Consider the following 26,772-nt stretch of genomic DNA (forward strand, 5'->3'; position numbering starts at 1 on the left):
AGTGATAATAGGAATTGTAGTCCATCAGCACTTGGAAGGCCAGAGACTTTCCACCCCTACCTTATAGGGATCTAATACAGGTGCTACACCCATTATAGGACTGGATTAAGCTTTAAATGTACATATCAAATATCCACTTTAGTTAATATAAGCACTCTTGTTTTTCTTTTGGTTTTACTGGTTTGATAAAAAGGGTTCTGCTACAGTTCATTCAGCTACAGTTGATGGACTACTGCCTGGATGACTTTTTGTTTCTTATTACTATTAGCTATATAATAGAACCTGCCAATAACTGATAATGATGATGGAAGTATTTGTTCTGATTAAGGCAACGTATTCTGGGACTGATATGATAATCTGGTCAAAAATACATATGACCTTACTCAATTTTGGCAAGTTTTGAGGATTTAGGAGTTACCTTTTTAACTATTAACAAATTTGTTTTAAGTTTATAAAAATACTGTTACAAATGGTAATTAACAACAAATCATACTGGCTGATACTATCTCATGTATCTCACTCCCCTTACACACCCTAATGAATGTTCTTGTCTAATCTGATTAAAATAAATAACATATATCATTGTATGAGATTTAAAATAATTAATAAATAAATAATAGAAAAAGTTTAATTTCATGGGTAAGAATGTGAAATCAGCAGGTATGCTACTGCTATCTTTGCTAATGATCAAGAAATGTACACAAGATTCTTAAAAAAAATACCTTTAATTTATGCACTTTTCCCTAAACCATTTTCTCATGCATTGGCAAGTCTTCAGCCAAAGTTGTAATGATGATGAGATAACACTGGGACATATATAAGCCAACACTATAGCCCTGTTCTCATTTCTGTGTAGGCCGGGGGGGGGCAAACTTTTTTCAAAGAGGGCCAGATTTGATGAAGTGAACATGTGCAAGGGCCAACCAAAGTTGTTGAGCTTTTTTTAATTTTTAGGCCCCTCAAGCGGACATGCCTGGTGTAGGCAAACCCTTGCCCCACAATCAGTTTGCATATTGCTCACCTCAAGATAGGAAATGGACTTCTATGTTATACAGCAGTGCGCCTACAAAAGCATTATTAATACACTCTACTGAATGTATGGAGGGTAGGTCGTGCAGGTGCATGCTTTCATTGACCAAGTATTTTGAAGGTGTCAACAGCGCTTTCTGTTGTTAGTATTTGACTTCATGCACTGAGGAGTATACTCAAGAGAAGTGAATTCTGCAGTGACTGCAGTAACAATTCGAACCAAAACACACTGGTATCATGGTTCTGCTAATTACCTTTTCTTAACCATTTGAGCTGGGTTGTCAGGAAAATTTAGAGTTAAACTAGAAATTGGATTCTGCATAAAGCATTCATTCAGTCTGAGTTAGATGAGTCTCCAATGGTTTCGCCAGCTATAAATTAACAGGTGCAGCTGTGAGGAGACTGATGGCTAGAATGATTGGAGGGAGGCAAGATCACCTTCACTTAAGTGAAATATTTTGTGACAAATGAGAATGCAAGGAAAAGGTATCATTCCATTTGCCTCTACACACCATGAGGAATGTGGTCTTCACTTTTTCACCTGGCTATACTATTCCTGTGGGACGCGGGTGGTGCTGTGGTCTAAACCACTGAGCCTAGGGCTTGCTGATCAGAAGGTTGGCGGTTCGATTCCCCACCATGGGGTGAGCTCCCGTTGTTTGGTCCCTGCTCCTGTCAACCTAGCAGTTCAAAAGCACGTCAAAGTGCAAGCAGATAAATAGGTACTGCTCCAGCGGGAAGGTAAACAGCATTTCCGTGCACTGCTTTGGTTCGCCAGAAGCGGCTTAGTCATGCTGGCCACATGACCTGGAAGCTGTCTGTGGATAAAAGCCAGCTCCCTCGGTCTATAGAGCGAAATGAGCGCCACAATCCCAGAGTCGTCTGCGACTGGACCTAACGGTCAGTGGTACCTTTACCTTTATACTGTTTCTGTAGTGAAGTAATGAAACATTTTCTGCCTCATTTCGTAGCACACCTCATTGTGGGAGACAAGGGTGTGCATGTAAAGACAACTTTAGAAAGGGAAAATCCAGTGAAGTTGAAGGGAAGGGAAAAGAACTAGGAACTTCATTCCTCCCCTTATATAATCTAAGAATTCCATGAGGAAAGGGGAAATTATAAAGTCCTGTCCCATCTCTTTTGCTACATTCCGGATAGAAATTGAGCAGTCTGTTTCCACTTCATATAAGTGAGAGAGTAATGGTATTTACAAAGTAGGTTAGAGAGTGAAGCAGAACACGTATGAGTGAATATGAATAATGAACCTAAGTATTTTGTGATAAAAATGACTTTGTAAGCTCCACCCATCCCTGGATTTCCACCATATGGCTTTTTTCAAGTGTTGAAATTTTGAATACTGTACAGAGTATTCAAGGCAGGGGAGCACAAAATGAATAATCACTCTTGTCTAGACCACCCCATTTTTTGCTATTGGGAGGGGGGCTATCATAAAGAATCAGCCAATACTAAACCCTTTTAAGGTTTTGAACTTCAGATATTTGAAAGAGAAAAGGCACATTGCATATAGGTGCTCAGCAAAAGCCAATAACTACTTACCCGAGGTGAGGGAACAAGTGGCAAATTAATTGTTGATACCATTAGACAGTTTCATCTCTTCTATGTGTCATTCTGTGAGTCCAGGGCAGCTACAAATGCCCAGATTTGTTTTCATTCACTATTTGAAGCAAGGCAATACAGTGGTACCTTGGGTTACATACGCTTCAGGTTAAGAACTTTGCTTCAGGATGAGAACAGAAATTGTGCTCCGGTGGTGCGGCAGCAGCAGGAGGCCCCATTAGCTAAAGTGGTGCTTCAGGTTAAGAACAGTTTCAGATTAAGTACAGACCTCCGGAACGAATTAAGTACTTAACCCGAGGTACCACTGTAGTGAGAATACACACCTCTTAAATGCCAGGAGTTCCTCTATTTGGTGGGAGAGCAAATAGGCTAATGTTCCGTTAGGTCTCTTTAAAACATCAGTTGGCAGGATGCTATAGACTTCCATCCAAAACTCAAAATCTTCCTTTCTGTGTGTGTCCCTCTAGGCCCATATCATTGTAGCTTTTATGTAAACTGTATTCATATTTATCAGAATTTATGATAAGGAAAACATTTACAGTGCCTTCCAAACCCTCAGATAACAGAATTTGTAGACTTGGCCAGTGCAAAGTACATGCTTTCAACAGTTTTGTATAGTAATTTTGTCCGCAGAAAGAGCTCCACCCTTGATCTTTACCACATGTATTATGAAGAACATGATGAAAAAGAAGGGTCACCTCCAGGGCAAGATTTCTTCAGCATTGCCATATGTGATCAGCTTCAGTTTCCTGTTTTAGGGTTTTTTTATAAGGCAGTTGGGCAGCTGCTACAGTCTGTTGGAGGAAGAAAATATAGTTCTTTTCTGCTGTAGATTTCATACATTTAGCAAAAATATTTTGGTCATGCTGGCTGGGACTGATTGGGAATTGTAGTTCAACAATAGTCCACAAGGTTCTAACCTCTGCTCAAGGGATATCTTCTTGTTTACACCTTGCCAAAATAAATGTCACTATGATCATTGGTTTTGTACAGGCAGAGGATGAAGTTCATAATTTAGACAATTACAGAGTGACTTAAGACAGGAAAGAAGGTAATGAAGGATGGCTCAAACATATTTGGAATTCCCAGAGTAAACAAATGTTGAATGAAGTTTGTTATTTGGAAAAAACCACCCTGAATTTAACCTTAGGGAGACTTCACTGTCATGGACATTGTAAATAAGGCTTTGAAATGTTAAAATGTTGCTAAGCATTGATTAAACATTTATTTACTAACTGTATAGCAAATAAATACTTGCATGTTTACGGTATGTAATTTACCAGAATTGGATGATAACTTGTGATCTGGTAATTCTGCTCTTCGAGACATCGTGGCATGAACTTTGTGTAAGAGTGGGTTCATTCAATAAAAAAAAATAAAGGCGCATTTAAAGAGCCTTTTATTCCACCCATAAAGATGCTTTGTGCTGTAGCTGCTGTGTATTTGACGGACCAATTGGGGAGAGACACAGGCAAAGACTGTTTTGAAGCATATTTCAATGCTCTTATGCTAAAAACTATGCCTTCATCTTTGGTTTAGCAATGTGAACGGTAAGTTTAAATTTGTGTGAATTATTCTATTTCCTCTGCAGGCAGTGTTTCTATCCATGCAAATCTCTTCTCTTGCAAATTGTTTTTTTCCTTCTATATTATTGTTCATAGTGGGTTCTTGAGGGGATATTAGATCTTACAATTTTGAAGTGTTTGCAGTTAGTCAAGAGTTTCATGTGGTCGGACTTAGGAGCAAGTTTTAACTTCTAGTATGTAATCCATGCTAATGATTTTCTGAATTTGTGGTAGGTGGACACCTGTACAGATAATGACAGTTTTATGTACAGTAATGACATATTTGGGTATTAGGATGGGCTGCCTGTGATAAAATGACCAATTATGGTGTTAACATACATTACGTACGTGGAAACAACTTCAGCTTTAGGCACTGAATGATATAGTAATAGCAATGTGGCTATAGCTGCCTCCAGTTAAAAATCTGTGTCTTCAATTCTGTGTTTTCAACAGTAAATTACTCTATGGTTTCTTCTGAATACTAAGGGCATACAAATGATAAATCATTAAATCTAAAGGTATATAGTAAGAAGAAAATGAAGCATGTCTAAAACTAGAAATAGACACAAATTAATCCAGATCTGTAAAGTGAATACTTCTGACTTCTAAGCAGATTCAGGCATCATGTTCAGATCTTGCCTGAAAATTCTGTTAGGCAGTTGTGCATGGGTTTTGTTGGAGTTATAAACTGCCTGGCTGTGACGTGCTATCTTATCACTATACTTCCTGGACAATTGGAAGAACCCTGAGTTCAAAATTTCAGAGGTAATCCCAAAATCATTTCAGTTGTACCTCCTTGCTAATTATTTTAGGATAGATACACTGTGCTTCCATAGAGAATTGTGAGCTTCAAATATTGAAGATTATGACCCTGTAATTGTTAACATGGTCCTTTATCCAAAGATGAAAAAGTGGTGAGCTAAGTCTCTGATATTGCCAGAGCTGGATGACTCTAACAGTACAATCATATGCATGCCTACCCAAAAATAAGTCCCGCTGAGTTCAGTAGAGCTTACTTTCAGATCAGCAGGGTTGGATTGCAGCCTAAGTATCTTTTCAACCTTATAAAAGCAACATATGCTTAAAATCTTTAGGATCTTTTCTGTTCATCTTCACTTACATTTTGGCAAATTTTATTAAATCTACCTTGTTTCTAACACACATTTTTTAATTTTGATATCTGAAAGTACCTGCATCTCAGTTTTGATATAAAAGAAAGCATTGACAATTGATGCTGAAAATTTGCATGTTTCCTTGTGCTCTTTCTACATTTTAGTCCTATAATCCTATTCCTTGCTTCATTGAATACTGAAAATGACATATATTGACATGACATACAATTCTATGTGATGTCCAGGAAACAGAATGAGAGATGAACTTTAACCTGCCATCCTGCCAGCAAATGTTCATTGTTGTAGAAGCAGAAATTCACTTAATGTTAAAGATAGGATGGTATTTTAAAAAAACAAAACAAAAACCAACTGGATTACGTGTATTGAGGTATTGATTATGTATGATTGCCAAAGAGAGGTGCCCAGAATGAAGGGCTTCCGCATAGTTTTTATCAGCTATGATCCTGGTATGTGGCGAAATACTCAGTTGACTAATTGTTCCAGGTGACTCCAAGCTATTTTGGAATCCTGGGATATATAGGCTATCAGAACTTTTTCATGTGTCCACAGTTTTTGACTATCTTTTGTAGCAGAAAAATCATGGTCACCTGCACCACATTTATTGTAAGCGAGAACCTGTGCATCCCTTTCTCTGAAGGCTCATATTCCTGTGAGAAAGGAAGACACATGGAAGCTTGCCCTTTCAGCTGCAACATTCCAGGTGCTTTGGTTCCCCAGTAGCAAAGGAAGCTGCCCATCTCCTTCTGTCATAGGGAGTTTGATCTTCTGACTTTTGCACAGCCAGGCACCTTAGAAATACAGTGGCCAAACACCTCCAGCCGCCTTCCAGACTGCTGATCAATTTCTGGGCAATCGGTGGAGAGGGTAAAGTTGCATTCAGTGTCATTGTGTGCTTGTTAAGAGCATTATTGTGATGAGATGGGATCTCATTGCAAGATAGTGGCAAAAAATTTTTTTTTAAAAAATCACCTTTTTAAAAGGAAGGTGGAGGAGAAAGAGAGAAATTGTGTCAATTGTCAGTGGTTTGGACTTGGAGTCCCATTCCTTTTCTAGAACTGAGTGTTTGGCTGAAATCCTGTGATACACAGTGGGAATTCACTTCCTGTCAGGAAATGCTGTTTTCAGTGTTTTATCTTGTTGAGGCAACCATGAGTGAACAATAGGCTATTAAAGCTTTAAAATAACAAGTGTCATAACTAAGCCAATATTTATTTTGTTCACAGTACTGTCCTAAAAGAAAGTATTGGCTGGTTTTTAGAATGGGTTAAGTAATTGGCAGTTGTATTGAACTTAGGGTCTGGCTATTTTCTAATTTTTTTTAGCCAAAAGCATAGTGCTGTACTTAACCTGCAGAGCTTCCTGCCACTGTTTCCTGTAGTAAAAGAGACAAAAATAAACGTATTAGTTTTAATGGTACTTCATATTCAGAATGCTAAAATCACTTCACTTGAAAACGTGGCACTCTAAATGCTTATTGAAGAACCTAAAAATGTAATTCTGAGGTGTTTTGGGTAATATCTACTATTTCTTAAGGGTATAATTTCTGCCAATTTCAAAGTACAGTATTAAAATTGTATTTTACTGCAATATGCATTTTTCATAGTTAAACTCTAGCAATTAAACCATTCAGAATGAACATTCAAAACATATAATGTTCCTCCTAACATTACATGATTGCCACCATTTTGTACATATTATAATTTTTTTAAAAGATAAGCCCTGGTGTCAGGTTAGTCCTTTCTCCTTAACCTAATCTTACCTTGGACCATGTCTGGGAAGCCTTTATTTAGGCAGAGGGCCATATATTTTTTTGGCCAACCTTCCAGGGCCATGTGCCATTGGTGGGTGTGGTCAAAACAAAAGTGGGCATAGCACAGCACAGACAATAGGTGGGGCCACACCACACTCTCTCTCAGCACACACTGTACATGCAAACAGTACACGTGCACAGCGTGCACACACACTCTACATTTACGCATACACTTGTCATGCACATACATGCAACAAGAAAGGTGAGGGAAGCAAAACTCTGCTTACCTTCTTCAGCTACTGCTTGAAGTTGTGGTTGCAGAAGAGAGCATTTTTGCACTTCCGTCTGGGCAAAGGAGAGATGGGTGACCTCATCCAAAATGTTTTGTGGGCCAGGTTCAGGCTACCAGTTCCCAACTCTGCCTCAGATTTTAGATTTTGATAGGGACTTGTGTCTGTCTTTTTCTGTTAAACTTTGCTTCATACATGCATTTTCCTTACTTAATGACTTGTATGTATGAATTACAGATAACTTTCATGTTTCATGTTTTATCATAATCTCTGATGTTAACAACAGTGTAATACTTTCCACTGGAGTATTTTCCCAAATACTGCTTCTAGACATTAATTTTCCAATAATATAGTGGTGTTAACTAATGCGATGTACAGTGGCACCTCAAGTTACAAACACCTCAGGTTACAAACGCTTCAGGTTACAAACTCCACTAACCTGGAAGAGTTACCTTGAGTTGAGAACTTTGCCCCAGGATGAGAACGGAAATTGTGTGCCGGTGGTGCAGCGGCAGCAAGGGGCCCTATTAGCGAAAGCACGCCTCTAGCTAAGAACAGTTTCAGGTTAAGAATGGACCTGCGGAACTAATTAAGTTCGTAACTAGAAGTACCACTGTACATGTATATGTGAATCATACCTAGACATATGTCTGAGTATGCATAATTGTCAATAAGCTCTAGGTTACACCACGCAAGTCTCATTCTGCAGGAATTTTGACTATGTGCACTGTGCAGGCATGGATATCAGTGGCAGTGATTCCAGTGACTTAAAGTGATACCTTCACCAACTTACAGTCACTGGGATATTTGTCTGTATGCCAGATGGGTGGGGTATAAATTTATTATTATTATTATTATTATTATTATTATTATTATTATTCACACCAGTTTGCTCAGGACTGCTTGCATAGATGAAAAACATGTATTATACAAAGTGACCCTTTGAATACCCTTCTGTTATTGAACCTAATTCAAAGGCAGTTCAAATCAATCTGTTGCGTTAATTTGCTTGCCATAACTAGCTAGTGACGTATAAGTGTTGAAGTTTAAAATCTTTCTCTTTAAAAAATTTTTTGTTGCTGAGGAAGATGAGTGACTGGCAGGCCTTCGCTGTGTTGGACACGATGGAAGTAATTAGAATTTCATTACGTGGCTGGCACTGGCTGTTGATCCTCATGGGTTCTCACAAAAGAATTTCTGTTCAGAATCTAACATAGCTAGAAAACTCATATGTTTGCAACCAGTTTCCATAGCAGCTTTGTAAACTAATGTGAACAGGCAGAAGGCATGATTTCATAATGGCGAAAGTTCTCTGTTCTCTCAGTGTTGCAAAGTTTGTACTTCTGATTCTACATAACACAGGATTTTTCTCAACTCATAGCCAAGCTCACCATTGGCATGCCTGGGTAGATAAACTGTAATGCAAGAAAAACAAGAGTATTTTTCAGCTGAGTAGATAATCATTTTAGTAACTTCCCACACCTTCCTTTCATGAGCCTTAAGTCCATGCCACTATTATCACGCCAAGATAAAAGTTCCCGTTGAGCAACTTCAGATGGTAAACAATATGTTTATGAGGATCCTGAAAGTGACAAGTTAAGCGATACTTTGTGGATCTTATGTGCAGCAACTTCTGTAATCTTTTGCATGCATTTCAAACTATTATCACAAGCTTAAAATCTTGTTTCTCTTCACTATCAGCAATGCAATAAATTGATTTTCTGAAAAAAGTTAAACCCATGCATACCTGGAGATACTTTAAAAAGTTCAAAGCTGTTTCATGATTGGTCTAGACAGATATCTTTTGTTCACTTGCGGTACCTGAGCCTTTTAATTTATCCCCCATTTTCAGTGATTGAATGGTTATTATTATATCACAGAAGGCTTGAGAGGAAATGGGAATGCAGGGCTGGGAACTGGGGGAAAGGATTTGATAGGCGGCATGCAATTGGAACGGAATGTCATGGATGTGAAGATGCGAGAGAGAACAAGAGGTGAGGTGTGCACAAAGCAGCAAATAGAAGATAAGCACAGCCTAGGAAAGGAAGAATGCAGAAAGTTGGAGGCCAACGGAGGCATGTGTGAAAGCAACAATATGCCAAGGAAAGCGGCAACCATGAAAAAAATACTGAAGAGTTGTTTTGTGAAGGCAACTGTAAATCTGTCGGACTACAGGTTTTCTGTGCTTCCACTGATACAGAGCTGCCAGGATGTTGAATGTTCTGCAGCAAAACTGAAACAGCTAAAATACAACAAAAAGTTATATGGTAGCTGCTAGGCTTGGTCACATGATAACTACAGCTCTATTATGTGGTGGCAATGGTAACTTTTTAAAAAAAAAAAAAAGCAAGGGAAGAAGATTGTTGAACATGGGTAGGCAAACTAAGGCCCGGAGACCGAATCCGACCCAATTACCTTCTAAATCCGGCCCGCGTACAGTCCGGGAATCAGCGTGTTTTTACATGAGTAGAATATATCCTTTTATTTAAAATGCATCTCTGGGTTATTTGTGGGGCATAGGAATTCATTCATTCCCCCCCCCACAAATATAGCCAGACCCCCCACAAGGTCTGAGGGACAGTGGACTGGGCCCCTGCTGAAAAAAATTGCTGACCCCTGCTATAGAAGAAGCTCTAGCCTTGGAGACCACAGTATAGGTTGATGCTGTCCCTTTAAGACTAGTTATGCCACTCCAACAGAGTGACTACAGCTTGTAGCTGATTGGGGAGTGATACAGCTCAGGGAGGAGTGCTTGCAACAGGAACCACTCTGTATGTGTGCTGAACATAAAGAATATTGGCCTACCACACCATGAGAGTCATCATTTGAGAGCCACCCATGCCACATGACAATGACATCACTGCCAGCAGGAGGCCACAACCAGAAGAAGCAAAAAGAAGCTCTGATAGAAAGGGAATTTAGTGGAGGCACTCCAGGAAAGTGCAACGACATCTCTGTTCCCTTTCCCCATGTAAGAAAAAATGAAGCACATCTATCATTTTACCTGATCCCAGGGCAAGGAGGAGCTACAGGCAAGAATTCATTGCCTGTGCATACAGTAATTTTCACATGTAATCCTCAGTTTTGTACACACGTGCATGGGTCCTTGTTGAGAGCAGCAGCAGGGCATCCAACATCACACCTTCACCAGGAACCCATAAACCCTCTGGGTGGGTCTTCAAAATTGGTGGGGTGTGTACCTTTTGAACTAACTTCACCACAGTTGCATCCTAATCCAAGACTGGAATGTTGCATGCTGCAGTTAAAAAAGTAAACCGTTATCGTCTGGACTGTTCTGCAGAATATGTTAACATTGCTATGGTTTCTGGACACACTCTATTTGTTCTTGATCACTTTAATCAGTTGGTGAGGTGATAACATCCCTACCCCATGAAAATTGTCTCTGTGTAATGTTTAATCCTAATTGTCTCTAAGAGTCCTGGACAAGCACTTCCTTTTTTCATTTCAACAAGGAGTTTTGTCTATCTTCTCTCTCTTCCAAAAACCTGATTGTACAATTGGAAACTGGCTTAAAACAAAAGGCTTCTAAAGGATTCTAGAGGCATTCACTACGAAATAGTCTTCACCCCTTCTTCAGTCTAGGAGACAGGCTTTTTATGTATCGCATCCAATGAAATATTAGATGAATAAATTAAGATGTAGTAATCTCTCAGACAATTTATGTTTGCCAAGTGAGATATGAGCAGTTTCCTGGCTCCATGTATAATACAGATGTTAACCAGTTTAGTGACTTAACTCATATTTACTCTCATTAACATTTAAATCTCTTATTTCCATCACTTCATGGACATTTATTTTCAGTGAAGCTAGTAGTCATCCTCCTACATTTATCTGGAAATCAACTTTGAATTGTAAACAAGATCAGTATGTTTTGAAATCATGCAGTTTAAATCTAATGAAGATCACTTATGCAGTGTAATTGCTCTCCTCAAGTTTGAGCATCAAAATTAGACCAGTAAACATCTTTCAGTAAAAAAGTCCTTCAACAGTTATTCAATTTTGTGGTCATTCCAAGCAAATTACAAAGAGCACAAGCCCATTCTAGGCTTTACATTACTTCATTGTCCTCAAAAGAAATTTTATTTTTCTTAGAAATTTTGTTGTTACTGCCTTGCAACAAATAAACCACAGTTTAAATAAACCTTATGCCTTATGGTTTGTTTGTGGAACTAGGTCTGTTGTTGGCTTCCTGATCTTACGTGTGGCTTGGTGTTATATGCATAGGCAGGCTTAAACTATGGTTTAAGTGTGGTTTGTTTTATCACCCTACCCAAAAAGTAGCAGAGTTGCTAGGCAAGAGCAGCTGGAAATAGAAGCTGCACTTAGCTCTTCTTGCTGGCACTTTTCCTGAAGCTGATGTCCTGATATAAGTCAGACTTGCAGATATTGCAGCACACCTGCTTGGCAAGCACACATGCACACCTTCTCTTGCTACTACTTAACAGCATAGGTGGCGGTGCCTGCAATATACATTATGCTTCCTAGAATCAAAGGATAAATGCACAGTATTGACTGATAGTTTTGAAGGAGGGGGAAGTAAAAAAAAGAGTGGATGCCGAGTGGAGGAGTGGAAGAAAAGGGTTAAATAACTAAAAGCTACAAAGGAGAATGGATGTTGCTTTCTTTGGGGAAGGGTAAAAAGTAGCTGTTTGACAGCTGCCCAAGACTCAAAGATGATGATCACATTTCTCTCTCTCAGCTGAGCAATGGAAAGGGAAATGACATAATGCTAGCAGTTGGGTGCCACAAAGGCTTAAGGCAGAGGTTCCTAACCTTTTTGCTATGGTGAGACACAAGTTCAAATTTACTTAGTATGGTGACCCATCATTTTATTGTCACATGAATTTTGGACTTTGGGTCTTTGGAAACTGTCAGTTTGGTGCATTGTAATGACAATATTACCTATTTATTATCATTACTTGAGGCACCCAAGCAAAAATTTACATAATGACCCTATTAATGTGAAATTTACAGTGCTTGCATATTGTAGCAAGAAATCCTGACTTCACATATATGCTAATGAATTGTGAACTGCCAGTGACTGACCAGGAACGAGACCCTGCAGTATTAGTAAATAGTTTAATGAAACTGCCAACCCATTCTATGTTTTGAATCATTCAGAAAGAGTCAAAATAAAACTGCCAGTGTCATAATACCACTATACACATCTATGATGCAACCACACTTTCAGCATTGTGTAGTGTTCTGGTAAGCTCACCTCAAAAAGAATATTCCAGAGCTAGAAAAAAATTCAGAAAAGGACAACAAAAATGATTAAGGGGTTGGAGCAATTCCCATTTGGGGAAAAGTTAAAACATTGGGAGCTTTTTAGTTTGGAGAAAAGGGAGTAAGCAGTGGGGGGCTAGCTAGAGGTTTATAGAATTATGCATGGTGTGGGGAAAGTAAATAGCAGTTTTTCTTCCTCTTCTGTAACGCAAGAGCCAACAAGTTGGGCTATCCAACAAAACTGCATTTTGGAAGATTCAGGATAGAGTACTTCACACAGTTGCGTAGTTAAACGAAGGAATTCACTCCCACAAGATGTCATGATGGCTTCCAAAATGGGTGGTTTTTAAAAAAGCATTAGACAGATTAATGGAGGCTGTGTCTATCAGTTGCTACTAGCCACCATGGACATGTTCTCCCTTCACTGTCAGAAGCAGTATGGGAATCAGAAGTGAGGAGTTTCTGGTGCATTCAGGTCCTACTTGCTGTCTTCCCATAGATATCTGGTTAGCCATTCTAAGAGCAGGATGCCTTTGATATGAGCCAGCAGGGGTCGTCTTGTGATCTTCTACAGAGTTCTGGAGAATATGAAATCTTGTACACTATTTTGTCACACCTTTGTTGACCTAATAAAGGTTTTGCCTAATGCTAATTTTAGAATAATATAAGGGAGTTCCTTCATGCTGGGCTTTAATGTTTTTGGCTAGTTCTTCTCAGGGTCCTGTCTAAAACTTTGTGAACTTCTGTCTCTGCTACTGATTATCAGTTCCATTTTTCTCACTAGAGCATATGGCTGACCTTCAAGATGGAATAGACTGATAATGGGAAGTGCTCACCAGTTGGCAGAATTTCAGACAACTTGATAACCTTTTGACTTCTTGATAATAGCATTGTTGACTTGTAAGAATTAAAGGTTAGCCTTGATAGAATGTGGACAAAGAGGAGGAGCTGCGATGGCTTGCACTAGGAAAAGGGTTGGGCACATACTACAGCAGTGTGGTGCAAGATCAGTTGTTCATGTAAACATTTGTAAAATCTACCAGTTGCTGCACGTCTGTCACTTGAGTTGCTCGCCTTCCCAACTTTTGAACCTACACTCAGAGCAAAGAGGCAGCTGTTTCTCCTCTTGACATTTTTAAGGATGGGCAAAACTGCCATAAATCAAAAATGACTTATGATATGAATACAGTGTGTGATTCCATACTGCTAAAAGTAATCAGAGAAATCGTGATCTTCAGAGGTATTCCCAGTAGAAAGAGAGGTATATGTGCAAAAGAAAAAAGAAATTCCTGATTAACTCCCTTCACCTAGTATTTGCAGTAGCATATCTTTTTTGTATCTCAACAACAAATGGAAACTTTTTCTCCTGCTGCATAAGGAAACTTTGGAGCAAACCAAAAGAACAAATCTTGGTTGTGCAAAAGAAGTTGGGAGCCTAGGAGGTGCTGCAAGAGAGGAAATATTTACAAACTTACAAACTCTTGGCACTTAAGAACACTCCGTATGATTAAAACCAAATGTATTGTACAATTGTTTCTTTTACGTGTCATGGTTATCTCAGTGGAACCATAGAAACAGTTTACAGCTCATAAAAAGTAAAGAAAATAGTTCCATGACTACAAGTTGATCCACAGTGAATACAATAAATTACACACAACTGCCAGCTTATAGTAAATAAAGAATATCCCTGGCCAGTTATGTTGCTTTGTAATGATGAGAAATTTCACAATGCTGTCAGATTAGAAACTGGTATTTTTTAAAATATCTGTCAAGTACTACAACAGTGTGAATATTTCAGTTTTAAGTTCTAAATGTTATCAAATATGGTACGCAGCAAGTTGGTAACATTCAGAATCACCATGGGGTTTTACCCACTTGCTAAGGAGGGGGTGACCCAGTCCATTTTTTTTCTTTTTCTTTTCAGCTGATGTTTGCTTTTGTCCAAGCTGAATTAAGTATAGTGAAGATAAGCTAGGTCATGAAAACCAAAATTGAAATTGCCAGTTTCAGTGCAGCAGTACCTAGACTGCCAAGACTGCAGCAAAATCTTTCAGACCAAGCACAGAAAAATGCTGTCATCTGTGAAAAGCTTTTCAAACCAGTCCCCCCCCCTTCAAAATAAGCATTCTTGGACCTTCAGATGCCTCATATTCCTCTCACATCACAGAATTGATAGCCATGTTGTTGTTTGTAAAATAAGTTTGAGCTCTTTGCTGATCTATAGCACTGCCCTCATGATTTTCTCACCCAGGATGTCTGTGCTAGCCTTGTTGGGGGTGTTAAAAAGGGGTGAAATTATGTCTGATGTTTAAAGCCATTTTTTGTTCAGATCAGCAGAAAAAGAGGTAGTGTTTACTTCAGTCCCATATGGTTCCATCTATTTTTACAGATGGCTTTAATGTATTCATAGTGTTGTATTGTAATGGTATTTATTTCTTTTTTTGTACACCACTACAATATTTTTGAATTGTGACTGGTTTACAAGTTCTTTAAATAAATGGTAAAATAATATATAAATGGATTCCTGTTATTTTGCTCAATGTTTGTTTTTTTCTAGGAGAATGCAAATGAACAAATGAACCAAAAACACCAGCTAGAGGATCAAGCACAATAATAGTGTCAACTTTGAAATAATTCAGTTGGGGGAATGAAAGGGTAGCTTTGCTACATGACCATACATACCTTTGTTATGAACTGCCTATTATTATTATTATTATTATTATTATTATTATTATTATTATTATTTCAGTTTGTTACCTGCCCTTCACCTTAAGGTCCTAGGATAGGCTACAACTATTTAAAATGCAGCTTAATGCAGTTTTAAAATTTACAGTTAAAAGTACTGATGTCTTTGCTGCCCATGACTCCTTTGGAAGGGAGGCAAGGATATGAATTTAATAAATAAATAATAAAATAATATTGTGTGCAAAATGGAACCCTTTGGGACCCCATAATATAAGTGCTGTAGGTTGGCACACTAACTTCCCCTTTGGGACTAGCCATACAACGAGGAGCAGACTCATAATATCACCATGCTTCAATTAATCTAGCCAGTCCAGGAGGATAGTCAGATCTATGGTAGCAATGGCTGTTTGAGAGGACCAGGAGAATCAATAAGGTCTCACTACCCAATCTCTCTTCTAGCACAGGTAATCTAATTAAGTGAAAAGTATGAAGTCAGTGTGTGCTATCATGCTTTTTCATGTGTAAAAAAGAATAAACTATTTTTGTTTGCTATTACATATGCATGTTTGATAAGTAGTAAGTTCCAGTGAAGGAGTTGCTTCCTAGTAACCGTGCTTAGGACAGCAGCATTTCTATAGCATCTTAAAGGACTTATTTATAAACCTCCATCTACTATGTAGAGTGTACTTGAAGGGAATTGAATAGCCACTTTATTTTTATCAGGCAACAAGTGCTTTCAGAATTTATGAAGTAGTTCTGTATGTGTTTGCAGAGCAGCTAACATGGAACACCTTTGTAGTAGTAGAGCTAGGAAGGCGATTGATTCTTCTTGGGATTAGTTGGCTGAAGCCAAATATAAATAGTAAGACTCAAGTTCCATTATGCAGGAAATCAAGAATCTCTATTATTTGGGTGCCAGCTGGAGATGAGGGAAACAGGAGGTTACCAGAGAACAAAACATGCCTGCTGACACATCCCTTCTTTGCTTAACCTGTCTCTGTGAACAGTTTCATGAAGTAGTTGGGAAGAGAGCAAAGTACTTTGATGGTTGATGCTGGAACAGAGTTCCTGAAAGCTTGTCACCTGATTAATGGCTGTTTTGTAACAGTATGTGCTGCAGTCCTGATTGTTGGAAATGTTTGCCTGCTTTTGTTTGCTCAGCAGGCACCAAAGCTTAAAGGGAAATTTTTACCCTGGAGCGAAGTTGGTGAAGGAAAAAATGTAAGGGGGGGTGGGGAGGACCTATCACTGACAATGTTCAGTTTATGTGCTGCTGTAAAAGAATTAATATTGCATAAGCTCTGATTTTGTTAGATAGGCTCTTTTTTTGCACAATTTTATGTCCCCTGCTGCCACAAGCACCTTTGTTCTTCTGCAATGAAGTTACAACTAATAGGTCTGTGAGCTGTGAGTCTGGGGTTTAAGAAATGGCAACATTCCAATAGTCTTGGTTGACTATTGAGAATGTAAGTTTTAAAATACTGTATTCTAAAAGGTTAAGGAAAGTAATTCTTCAGTTATGAAAAGCAGGTTTTTGAAATTACAGATTATACTTTCTAGTAGTCTTAGTTTCTCAAGCAGCATCAATTTGTAACAAATCCAAAATATAAATGTAGAATTAGTGGAACATCTCTTCCTGCTATGATTTGGCATCCAATCATGCATTTGCAAACAGTATGCATATTGTATTAACTGCCTCCAATTCCCCCTCCCCTTTTCAATGCTGTGCAATTTGTCCGGTCCCTGAACTTCACTGGAGCTTTTAGTAACCAGTGACTTTCACCATAACCAGGTTGCATTCCAAAGCAAGAAGCACAAATGGCAGGTGGAAGTAAAAGGAATATACACTGTCAAAAGGAGAACATCATTCTTGTTCACAAAATACTGTTCTTTACTGCTATGCTGTTAAGGATGAAAACTTACCTTGCCAATGTGTTCAAAACAGCAAGCATTTAAAAAATTATTTCACTTCAGTTCAGAGCTTGGGGTAGGGTAGGAAGAGGTAAACCCATCCCCCTCCATGCAGAAACACAGGCTGGTTTCTCTGGATGCTTTGGACTTTAAGGGATATTTAATTTCTCATATTCCACTAATATGCTGTGGCATATGGTACTCTAAAGAAACTTGCCCATATTGGGGGTCAAATAACCAGAAGCAGGCAGGTTGTAAGGGTTATGGATCCAAATCTGTCCAGGTTGTTTTCTACTTCCTACCAGGTTGGGGAGTCCCTGAAGTTATTTGTTTATTCATTTATTGATGTTTGTAGGTCAGCCAGCTGCAGGAGGGCAAAGTATTAACCCTGAAGACAAGACCACCATGTAAAAACTGCCTATTTATGTAACAGAGAAAAAGCAGTTAAGTATTAGTATTCAAGCATTTGTGTCCACCCTCTTGTTTACAAGGGAGTTTATGCCACCGTAGATTGGCTGCAATCCAGTAAGACAGTCCCACACATACAAACAGAGTTTTCCCGTTTTCAGCAATGGAAGGGGAGATAGCTCTGTGTATTATCCAGCTACGTTAGAAATAGTATTGGGCCACTGGAAAGCGGTCGCTTTTTCAATTCCTCTATGCAGCGCATAGAGTGCAACGGCACTTTACAGGCAGGTTCTTGTCTAGAAAATCACTTTGATCTTGTTTGTGTACAAACTGCAAGGTGGCCATTATAAACTGTATCCAGTGTGGTATTCAGCCACAAAATAAAAAGTATGTGAACAAGATTTAAAAGAATTTTGAAACGCATTTTCTTGTTCAGAGCAGTGTTTTTTAACAGTATTGATAATATCATGTCTCACTTTCTCAATAGGTTATTTAAAATTCAAGCTATATTTTAGTTTTATCATGGGGGGTATGTCTGTGTCACAAATGCATAGCTGGGGAGGAAACTGCACTATGAAGGTGTTCTAAGAAATCTACCGTATTTTTCGCCCTATAGGACGCACTTTTTCCCCTCCAAAAATGAAGGGGAAATGTGTGTGCGTCCTATGGGGCGAATGCAGCTTTCGCTGAAGCCTGGAGAGCAAGAAGGGTCGGTGCGCACCGACCCCTCTCGCTCTCCAGGCTTCAGGAAGCTCTGCGCAACCCTCGGGAGACCGGCGCCACTTCCCGCCCCCCTCCCGATGGCTGCGCAGAGCTGCCTGCAGTCCCGGGGCCAGCGCAGCTCTGCGCAGCCATCCTGAGCGGGGCGCGAAGTCGCGCCCGCCTCCCGATGCCTGCGCAGAGCTGCCTGCTGTCCCGGGGCGAGCGCAGCTCTGCGCAGCCATCCTGAGCGGGGCATGAAGTCGCGCCCGCCTCCCGATGGCTGCGCAGAGCTGCCTGCATTCCGAAGCCTGGGGAGACTGGCGCGACTTACCGCTGGCCTCCCTAGGCTTGCGGATAGCAGGCTGTTCTCGGGGCTGGGATTGGGGGAAGCTCGGGCTTCCCCCGCGCCAGCCCCGCGCCTGGGGGGGGGAAATAAATTTTTTTCTTCATTCCCCCCCCCCCAAAAAACCTAGGTGCGTCCTATGGGGCGGTGCGCCCTATAGGGCGAAAAATGCGGTATTTACAGTCCAGGGAAACTAATCATGTGGCCCTCTGAACTGTTTTCAGTTTAAGACCTCTTCAGGACTTAGATACCACCTGGTGGTCTGTTGAGATCTACTGGAAGCAACTAAAGTGTTACCAACCCAAGCTAACATCTGACTCAGAAGTGATGATTCTTATACAAGTGTGTACCTTGCAACATGGCAATTAGAAATTACATATTACCGTACTTTTCCGTGTATGGTTTTTTTACTCTAAAATAATGTTCAAAATCTGGGCTCATCTTATACATGGATAGTATCTCCCCCCATTTTCTTAAATCGGAGTCCCAGAATGTAGGGGACGTCTTATACATGGGGCGTCTTATAGACGGAAAAATACGGTACATTGATGGTCCCCCAAAGTTGCCTTGATTTACTAGCCGACTGTTAATTGTGATTGCAACTGACTGGTCCCCTCCTTCCCACTCCTTAAAAACACAGGGAACTTTGAGATGTGGTGGAGTCAGTCTTTCACTTAGCACTAGGCTTTAGAGCAGTGTTTCTCAAACTTGGGTCTCTAGCTGTTGTTGGACAACAACTCCCATTATTTCTGACCTCTGGTCCTGCTAGCTAGGGATGATGGGAATTGGTAGTCCCAACAACAGCTGGGGTCCCAAGTTTGAGAAACACTGCTTTATAGAGAGGCAAAAGTAGTATGACTCTTCCTCACTGCTTCCTCGCTAGGCAATCCCCTAGTCTTCCCCTAAATTCTGTGGTTAAATTCAGAGTGCTTGAAGAATTAGAAGGGTCTTTTCTCAGTTTGTGCTGAGCTTACCTAGCACAAAGATCTTCCTTACAGAGTTTTTTTGCAATACATAAAGAACTTATGGGAATTTTGTGCCAGGCCAGTTGTGGTCACCAGAGGGGAGAAAGCTAATTGTCACCGAAATGCAGATTTTAGATTGAGAACCAAACAGATGTGAAAGATACTTAGGACAAGATTGACTGAGGTGGCCCTTCTCAGTGATTGCTAATTTGCAGTAGGTATTTCAAACAGCCAAAAATGTTCATGACCCGAATAATCAATATTTGATATGCCTAAGTCTTTTATATTCCGACCATACTACAAGTAGAAAGTGAATGGATTGTCATAAATTGTTGTTTAATTTTTTGAGCATTTTTCATCTGGCATGCCCTCCAAGTGGTTTGATTAAAATGAACATAAGATTTACAGAAATCCCAAGATACAATTAAAACCAACAATAAAGCAATGACAATAAGTATAACATATAAAAAAAGGCTAGAGGCTGAAAAAAAAGTTCATAAATCTTAAATCTTGATTAATCTTACGTGATTATATGGATGTTGACTTTTAAGTGATTGATGTCCTAAAGAAATCACATTAAATAAATAAAAATAAAAACTCAGAAGCTAATAATCCTTTTAAAAGGCATGAAAATGTGCATATTGTACAACTCTTCCCCACCCTTGATTGCTGTTTGTCATGTCACAGGATTCTAAATCCATGTCTTCTCTGTAATTGTCCATGCTTGTAAGGTCAATTTGATGGCTTGTTCTTAAATGCCATTAAATCTCTCCTGGCTTCTTATTGTTCCAGGTGAAGAGAATAATCCAGATTGAAGCATGAGTGCCGAGACCAGCCAGGGGGTAATCACAACCCCTCCACCCCCCAGCATGCCTCACAAAGAGAGATATTTTGACCGCATCAATGAAAATGACCCTGACTACATCCGCGAAAGAAACATGTCTCCTGACCTCAGGCAAGACTTCAACATGATGGAACAAAGGAAAAGAGTCACCCAAATACTGCAGAGTCCTGTGAGTATAATTCAGGGGGATGGGGTTGGGGGGGGAGACGAAACAGTGTTTCCTCATTTGCAGAGACTTGTATTGTTATGTCTTCATTTTAAAATAATGAACATGGGAGAGAAACTCTTGGACTACATAATAGCGAGAAAGAATAACTCAGGACTGTGTAACATTTCATGAAAATCATCGATGGGTGGTTTGTACAGTATTTGTTTGCACAGTTTTCATGTGTGAACAAACAGCCCTTTATGCGGAGTTTGGCTCTCAACCCCCCCTCCTTTTTTTTTAATGCTATGCTTCATTAACACTGCACAAAAGTAGCTTCCCAGCTACATGGCATTTGATTGCTGCTTAGACACAGGGAAGAAAAGGGAAGTCACTGCCCAGATACAAACTATTGGGACATTTACATGCAGATCGGCATTCCGCTCTTATTTTGAATTCTGTACTTAAAAGCTGCCTCAAATGCCTCCATGTGATTTGGTTTGTTGGAAAAGGTAAACTGTATTTTACATATCATTAAGATAATGTTTTAGAACACCAGCTTAGCGTACACTTGTTTGTGAGTTCAGTGCATCTCATAATTGTAGTTAAAACTGTCAAACTTCTTCACGAGTCCAAAGGAGATTGTAATTTGTCCAGAAACTATAACAACCCAGAATAGAGCTAGTTTTGCTTTTTATAATCCATGTCTGCTCATAAGTCTGTGTGCCAAGGAAACAGGGCCAGTCTACAAGAAAGCAACGCACAATCTGTTTAGGCAATAAACCCATATTCATCAGATTGCATCCTAAATGGACAGTGTGTCTCCATGTGACTGACTTATGTGTAAATATGTTTAGAATTGCAATATTAAGGTAGCATCTCTATGTGGACAATTTGAAAATGAAACTTCTGTCATGAGCTAAAGGTTAGGTGTAGATGTGTCTGTACCACTTTTAACTTCAGTATGAAAACATCTAAAGCTTGTAATAGAAGTTAATCCTGTATGGAAGATTGGTGTAGGATTTATGCCTGCATGATAATTGAAAGGCATATGTTCTGCTTCCTCCAGTTTCTATATTATTCAAACCAACTATTAGTTGTACGTTTATGGCTTTCATGGCTCCAAATAAATTTCTAAAAGGGTGACTTTGCTATGTGCTCCTCATTGCAAGTTCCAAATAAAACAACTAGTGGCTTAAACCTACCATGGAATAATTCTGTAACAGACTCATCCTGCTCCAAACCTGTAATTCAGAGGCATTCTAGGAGAGGCATTTTTAAAGGCTGTATACAGCTTAGAAGAGCTCCTAGTGAACATAAACTGAAGGCAACACATACAAAGCTGCTTGTATATGGACTAATTGGGAAACTGTGTTTGGTAGGCTGTGTCCTTCAAAGGCAGAATAGTGGTCCAGGGGAAGGTGATGATGTGTGTGTTTAGTGCAAAGAGTGGGCACTTACAGTGGGGTTTTATGGTTTGGACTATCTGAAATGTATACACTACTTTTTTTTAGTCAAATACTTTTTATTAGATACTGTAAAGCTAAAGTAAATGTATTGTGCTATTCAATTAAATTACATTTAATTGGTTGTAGCAAAATTCTACATTTTTTTTAAAGTAGAATTTGTCTACCTGAAAGAAAAAACATGGGCACCTATTTCAGATGTGATTCTACATTTTCCATTTTAAGTGTTGCCTTCCTGTGAAACTGTCGCATTCTGTTTTTTCCTGTATTGCTTTTTTCTACCTTTATGTGAAATGTCTGTCAATACCGCAAAAACATCATTCAAGAATAGTTTCATGTGACCAAAACTGACCCTAAGCTAATCCATATACAGTGTCAGCCTGGAGCCAATATTATACTTTGTGAATTCAGTAAACATATGACATGACCAGTTCTGTCACTGTGGAACAGAAATCCTGTGTAAGACAAAGCATATACTCGTCATATGCTTGCTAAATATACAAACAAACAAACAAATAGGTAGCCCCTATCTTGAGTCAGCTTCAGTTCTGTAATGCTACACTAGGAAATGCATGCTGTTTATACAGCTTGTGTGTTACATAGTTTATTTCATGGAGTATTTCAGGCATGCTCACTATAACACAAACTATCACTACAGCAAGCAACTTGTTCTAATAGGATAGTTGTGCTGGTGTTTAAACAAGAGAAGGAACTGTGGTTTTTATATTATACAGTAAAGTAGACCCACAACTTATGCAGGGGATCACGCCTAAAGCCAAAATTGTGTATCATCAAAACCCGTTGGGTTTAAGGGTGGGTGGGATTGCCAAACTCATGTTTCCCATGACCCCACCTCTTATCTATCTATCTATCTGTTTATTTATTTATTTTAAATTATCATGCACAATAAAGCACACGAGTTAAATGTCTGCAAATTGTGGGCTTACTTTACTGTCTACACTGTTGTGTATAAATAAGTACATGTTTAATTAGTAGCATCTGTGCTACTAATTTCAAAGGTGCTACTTTACCAGGTGTCCATAATAATGGTACTCGTTGGTTAGTGTCTGTCTTGGGAGGAATGCGCCTTTCAGGGTGAAGTCAAACTCTTGGAAGGTTGCAAGGCCTTCTGGTGTAGCTCCTGAGGGCAGAATCCACATAATTAGAAAACTCGACACTGAGTGCAGGAGTGACCAGGGCAGTGGAATCACTGCTTTGTAATAGGCTTAGCACACTGGTCAGTTGACTACCTATTGTTTAACATTGATCAAATTTTGTTGAATATTCTGTTCCGTCACCTCTTAGGTGGGCCATTTCCATTTTAAGAGAACAGGGCAAACATTTTCTAGAAAAAATAGCAATGATTGATCCTAGTATTCTAGATAAAAGCCAGAGAAAAGAAACATTCACATTAATAGAAACAGCACCAAACACTGTTAGCAGTTATTATTCATATTCACACACACACACACACAAATAAATTTAAATGCTTCACAATAACGGTATTAAAATGCTATAAGATAAAATGTACTTTTATTGTTCTGACACTTGACCACTGTTTAACTATAATTGACAGGTCAAATGCCATTCCTGGTTGTCTGGTGCTGCGTAGCAAATCCCTGATCAGGTCTCCTGGGTGTTCCTGATCTTCTTGGTGAAATTTGTCCAGCAGTTTGTGTTGTTCCTTTTGATATTGGAGTAATGTTGTTCCTTTTGGTATTTGGTGTTGGAGAGTTTCCTCTTAGCCTTGTCATGGTGACCTTAGCACCTCATTTTTGTCCCCTTTTGATCATATCAGAATCATTTCTGCAGCTGTGAATAGCATTGCATTTTGTTTACCTGGTATTATGGGGAAACTGATGCTGCTTTAGGCAGTGCACAGTGCCAGAAAGCTCTGGGTAAAAATACAGAACAGGCATTTGAACCATCGAGAGGAGTCTTTCTGAAGCACCGAGAGAATGATTGCTGTGTGTTGAGGTACTGTTGCATAGAACTATGGAGTCAGAGATAGCAGAAGTAAGCCACATCATTGCATAACTGTATCATACGCACAAATGTAGTAGAGCAGAAAGAGACTTCCCTGGGTGGGACAGATACTTCTGCCTGGGTCAATGTGTGAATAGACAGATTAAAAACATTTCGGGGTAAGGTAAGGAAATGGCAAATGGTTTACATCTGTAAGTAGTTAATGTTCCTGTTAGCTTTTTTCATGTCAGTTAAGGTCTATTTGTGTGTGTGTGTGTTTTGCATGAAATAGTGAGTGAAGAACTTTCAGTTAGCTCTAATTTTATATTGGTTAGTGGGAGCTGCTTATCAGCAGTTTCCAGACATGCAGAGCTTGAGGCTAGTGTTGCTAATATAGTGGTACACTATTGGCAAGAATTCACTGGGCTTCCCCCACCCCCAGTTCCTAACCTCACCTTCCCCACATTTATAATAGTCTAGCAGCTTTAATGATATTGCAGTGCAGATAAATTAAGACCCCAAACCATTAATTCCTTCAGCGTTTTCCACTTACCACCCCTTATTTGTGGTTTCCCCATAGTTTTATGTAATAATACAGTATAGCCAGTTATAGAGACATTGTGTAATTTTTAAAAACTAAATCCAGATGCATCACAATATCTAATATATAGTTTCATCCACTGTTGGAGTGCTTTTTTTGGTTGTTGATGTATAAAATAATATTCCTTATTGGGGGAAATCTGATCACCTGGTTGCTGTCAGTTCTGGTTTCCTCAAAGCATTTTGTAATTGAGTTAAGTCTAGAGTGAGAGACTAGGGTAATGTCCACTGTTTCCAGAAACTCTTATGTACTATTATAAAGAATAAAAGTAACTTCCTGGCCTTAAATTGCAGCTCTTAGCATATGCATTATGACACAGTAGCGCTCAACTCAGAAAGCTTTGTAGAGTGTCCTGCCACAGTCAGCTTCAAAGACAATCAGACATTCAGCCGTTCTATACTATATGCTATAATATGTAACCAAATAACATGTTAATTAGTAAAAACCATAGTGAGTTGGATCCCCCCCACACACACACACAACAAGCACCATGGAATTTAGCTCAGTTGGGTCAAACATTCAATGAGTCTTCCTGTTTGAAAAAGTTGTCTTTCTAAGAATGGCTTCAGGTAGGAATGTCCCCAGTATTTCATCAGCTGCTGATAGGTTTGCACTAATGGTTACCAATACTTGGTTAAAAGAGTTTTGAAGTAAATGCGTTGCATTTTGGAGTGGGACCATCAAGACAAGAAGCAAACCTGTGGGGGAGTAGCATTAGTGGGAGAAGATGGCAGCAAAATGTTACTCAGAGTAATCTTTCTTCAACCCCCACTCTGCTTGAGTTCAAATCTTAAGGGGGAATGGTGTGTGTGTGTGTGTGTGTGTGTGTGTGTGTGTGCGCGCACACACACACACACACACATGGATGCATGCTGCTTTCATTTCCTAGCTCTAAAAAAAATTCCACAAACAGGCACTAGAGAAAGTGCGACCCAGGGCTATTTCTAGGCATGACCCTCTAGCTAGGGTAGCTGATGTAGTTGTTCTGAAGTTCAGTACAGAGATTCCAGTTCCAAAATATTTCAAACTTAAGTTTTAAAAAATGAACTGCTCTTTAGTAAGTAGAAGAAGAAGAAGAAGAGTTTGGATTTGATATCCCGCCTTTCACTCCCTTTTAAGGAGTCTCAAAGCGGCTAACATTCTCCTTTCCCTTCCTCCCCCACAACAAACACTCTGTGAGGTGAGTGGGGCTGAGAGACTTCAAAGAAGTGTGACTGGCCCAAGGTCACCCAGCAGCTGCATGTGGAGGAGCGGAGACGCGAACCCGGTTCTCCAGATTACGAGACTACCGCTCTTAACCACTACACCACACTGGCTCTCTTGGTGGTAAACTATCTTGGGTGGTAAAAAGAACAAACTAGCTGCTGATTCTTCTTGACAGATATGTCTTATATTTTCACAGGCTTTTCGGGAAGACCTGGAATCACTAATTCAAGAGCAAATGAAGAAAGGCAATAACCCAACTGGATTGCTTGCCTTACAGCAGATTGCTGACTACATTATGGCAAGCTCTTTTGCAGGATTTTCTTCATCTCCTCTAAGTAAGTAAAAGGATGACCTTTATAGAGAATGCCTATCCTTGTTCCTGGATTACCGTATTTTTCGCCCTATAGGACGCACTTTTTCCCCTCCAAAAATGAAGGGGAAATGTGTGTGCGTCCTATGGGCGAATGCAGGCTTTCGCTGAAGCCTGGAGAGCGAGAGGCGTTGGTGCGCAGCAGGGTGCGCACCGACCCCTCTTGCTCTCCAGGCTTCAGGAAGCTATCCGCAAGTCTTGCAAGCCCGGCGGGAGGTCCCGTGGGCTCACAAGACTTGCGGGCAGCAGCCTGCAGCCCAAAAGCTCGGGGGACAGTGGGGAGGCGCAGCGCCGCCACCCCGCTATTCCTCAACCTGGTCTGGAGGCTGGCGGGGGGGGGGGAGAGAAGCAAGCTTGCTTCTCCCCCCTGCCAGCCCCACAAGCTCGGGGGATAGTGGGGAGGCGGAGCGCCACCACCCCGCTATTCCCCGACCTGATCTGGAGGCTGGCGGGGGGGAGAAGCAAGCTTGCTTCTCCTCCCTGCCAGCCCCACAAGCTCGGGGGACAGTGGGGCAAGCTGCTGCCCCACGGAGGCTAGAGAGGCTGTCCCTGAAGGCAGAAGAGGGAGA

At 40.0% G+C, this 26,772-nt stretch overlaps 1 protein-coding gene across 31 annotated transcripts in view; it reads left to right on the plus strand.

Annotated features, from left to right (window-relative positions):
* ADD3 (adducin 3) overlaps window positions 1-26,772 on the plus strand; it is a 97,069-nt gene that overhangs the window by 53,624 nt on the left and 16,673 nt on the right. For 24 of the 31 annotated variants that reach the window (XM_083616568.1, XM_083616570.1, XM_083616569.1 and 21 more), the window contains 2 exons: window positions 20,399-20,619; window positions 26,030-26,168. In XM_083616568.1, the coding sequence (XP_083472694.1) occupies window positions 20,425-20,619; window positions 26,030-26,168 (334 nt within the window). In that variant the 5' untranslated portion in view covers window positions 20,399-20,424. Of the gene's footprint in view, window positions 1-4,049; window positions 4,158-16,287; window positions 16,744-17,543; window positions 17,632-20,398; window positions 20,620-26,029; window positions 26,169-26,772 lie in introns of those variants that run through there. The other 7 variants (XM_083616577.1, XM_083616579.1, XM_083616563.1 and 4 more) reach the window with 5 other exon arrangements.

The sequence above is a fragment of the Podarcis filfolensis genome, assembly GCF_964270895.1.
Source record: "Podarcis filfolensis genome assembly, chromosome: 5".
Lineage (NCBI taxonomy): Eukaryota > Metazoa > Chordata > Lepidosauria > Squamata > Lacertidae > Podarcis > Podarcis filfolensis.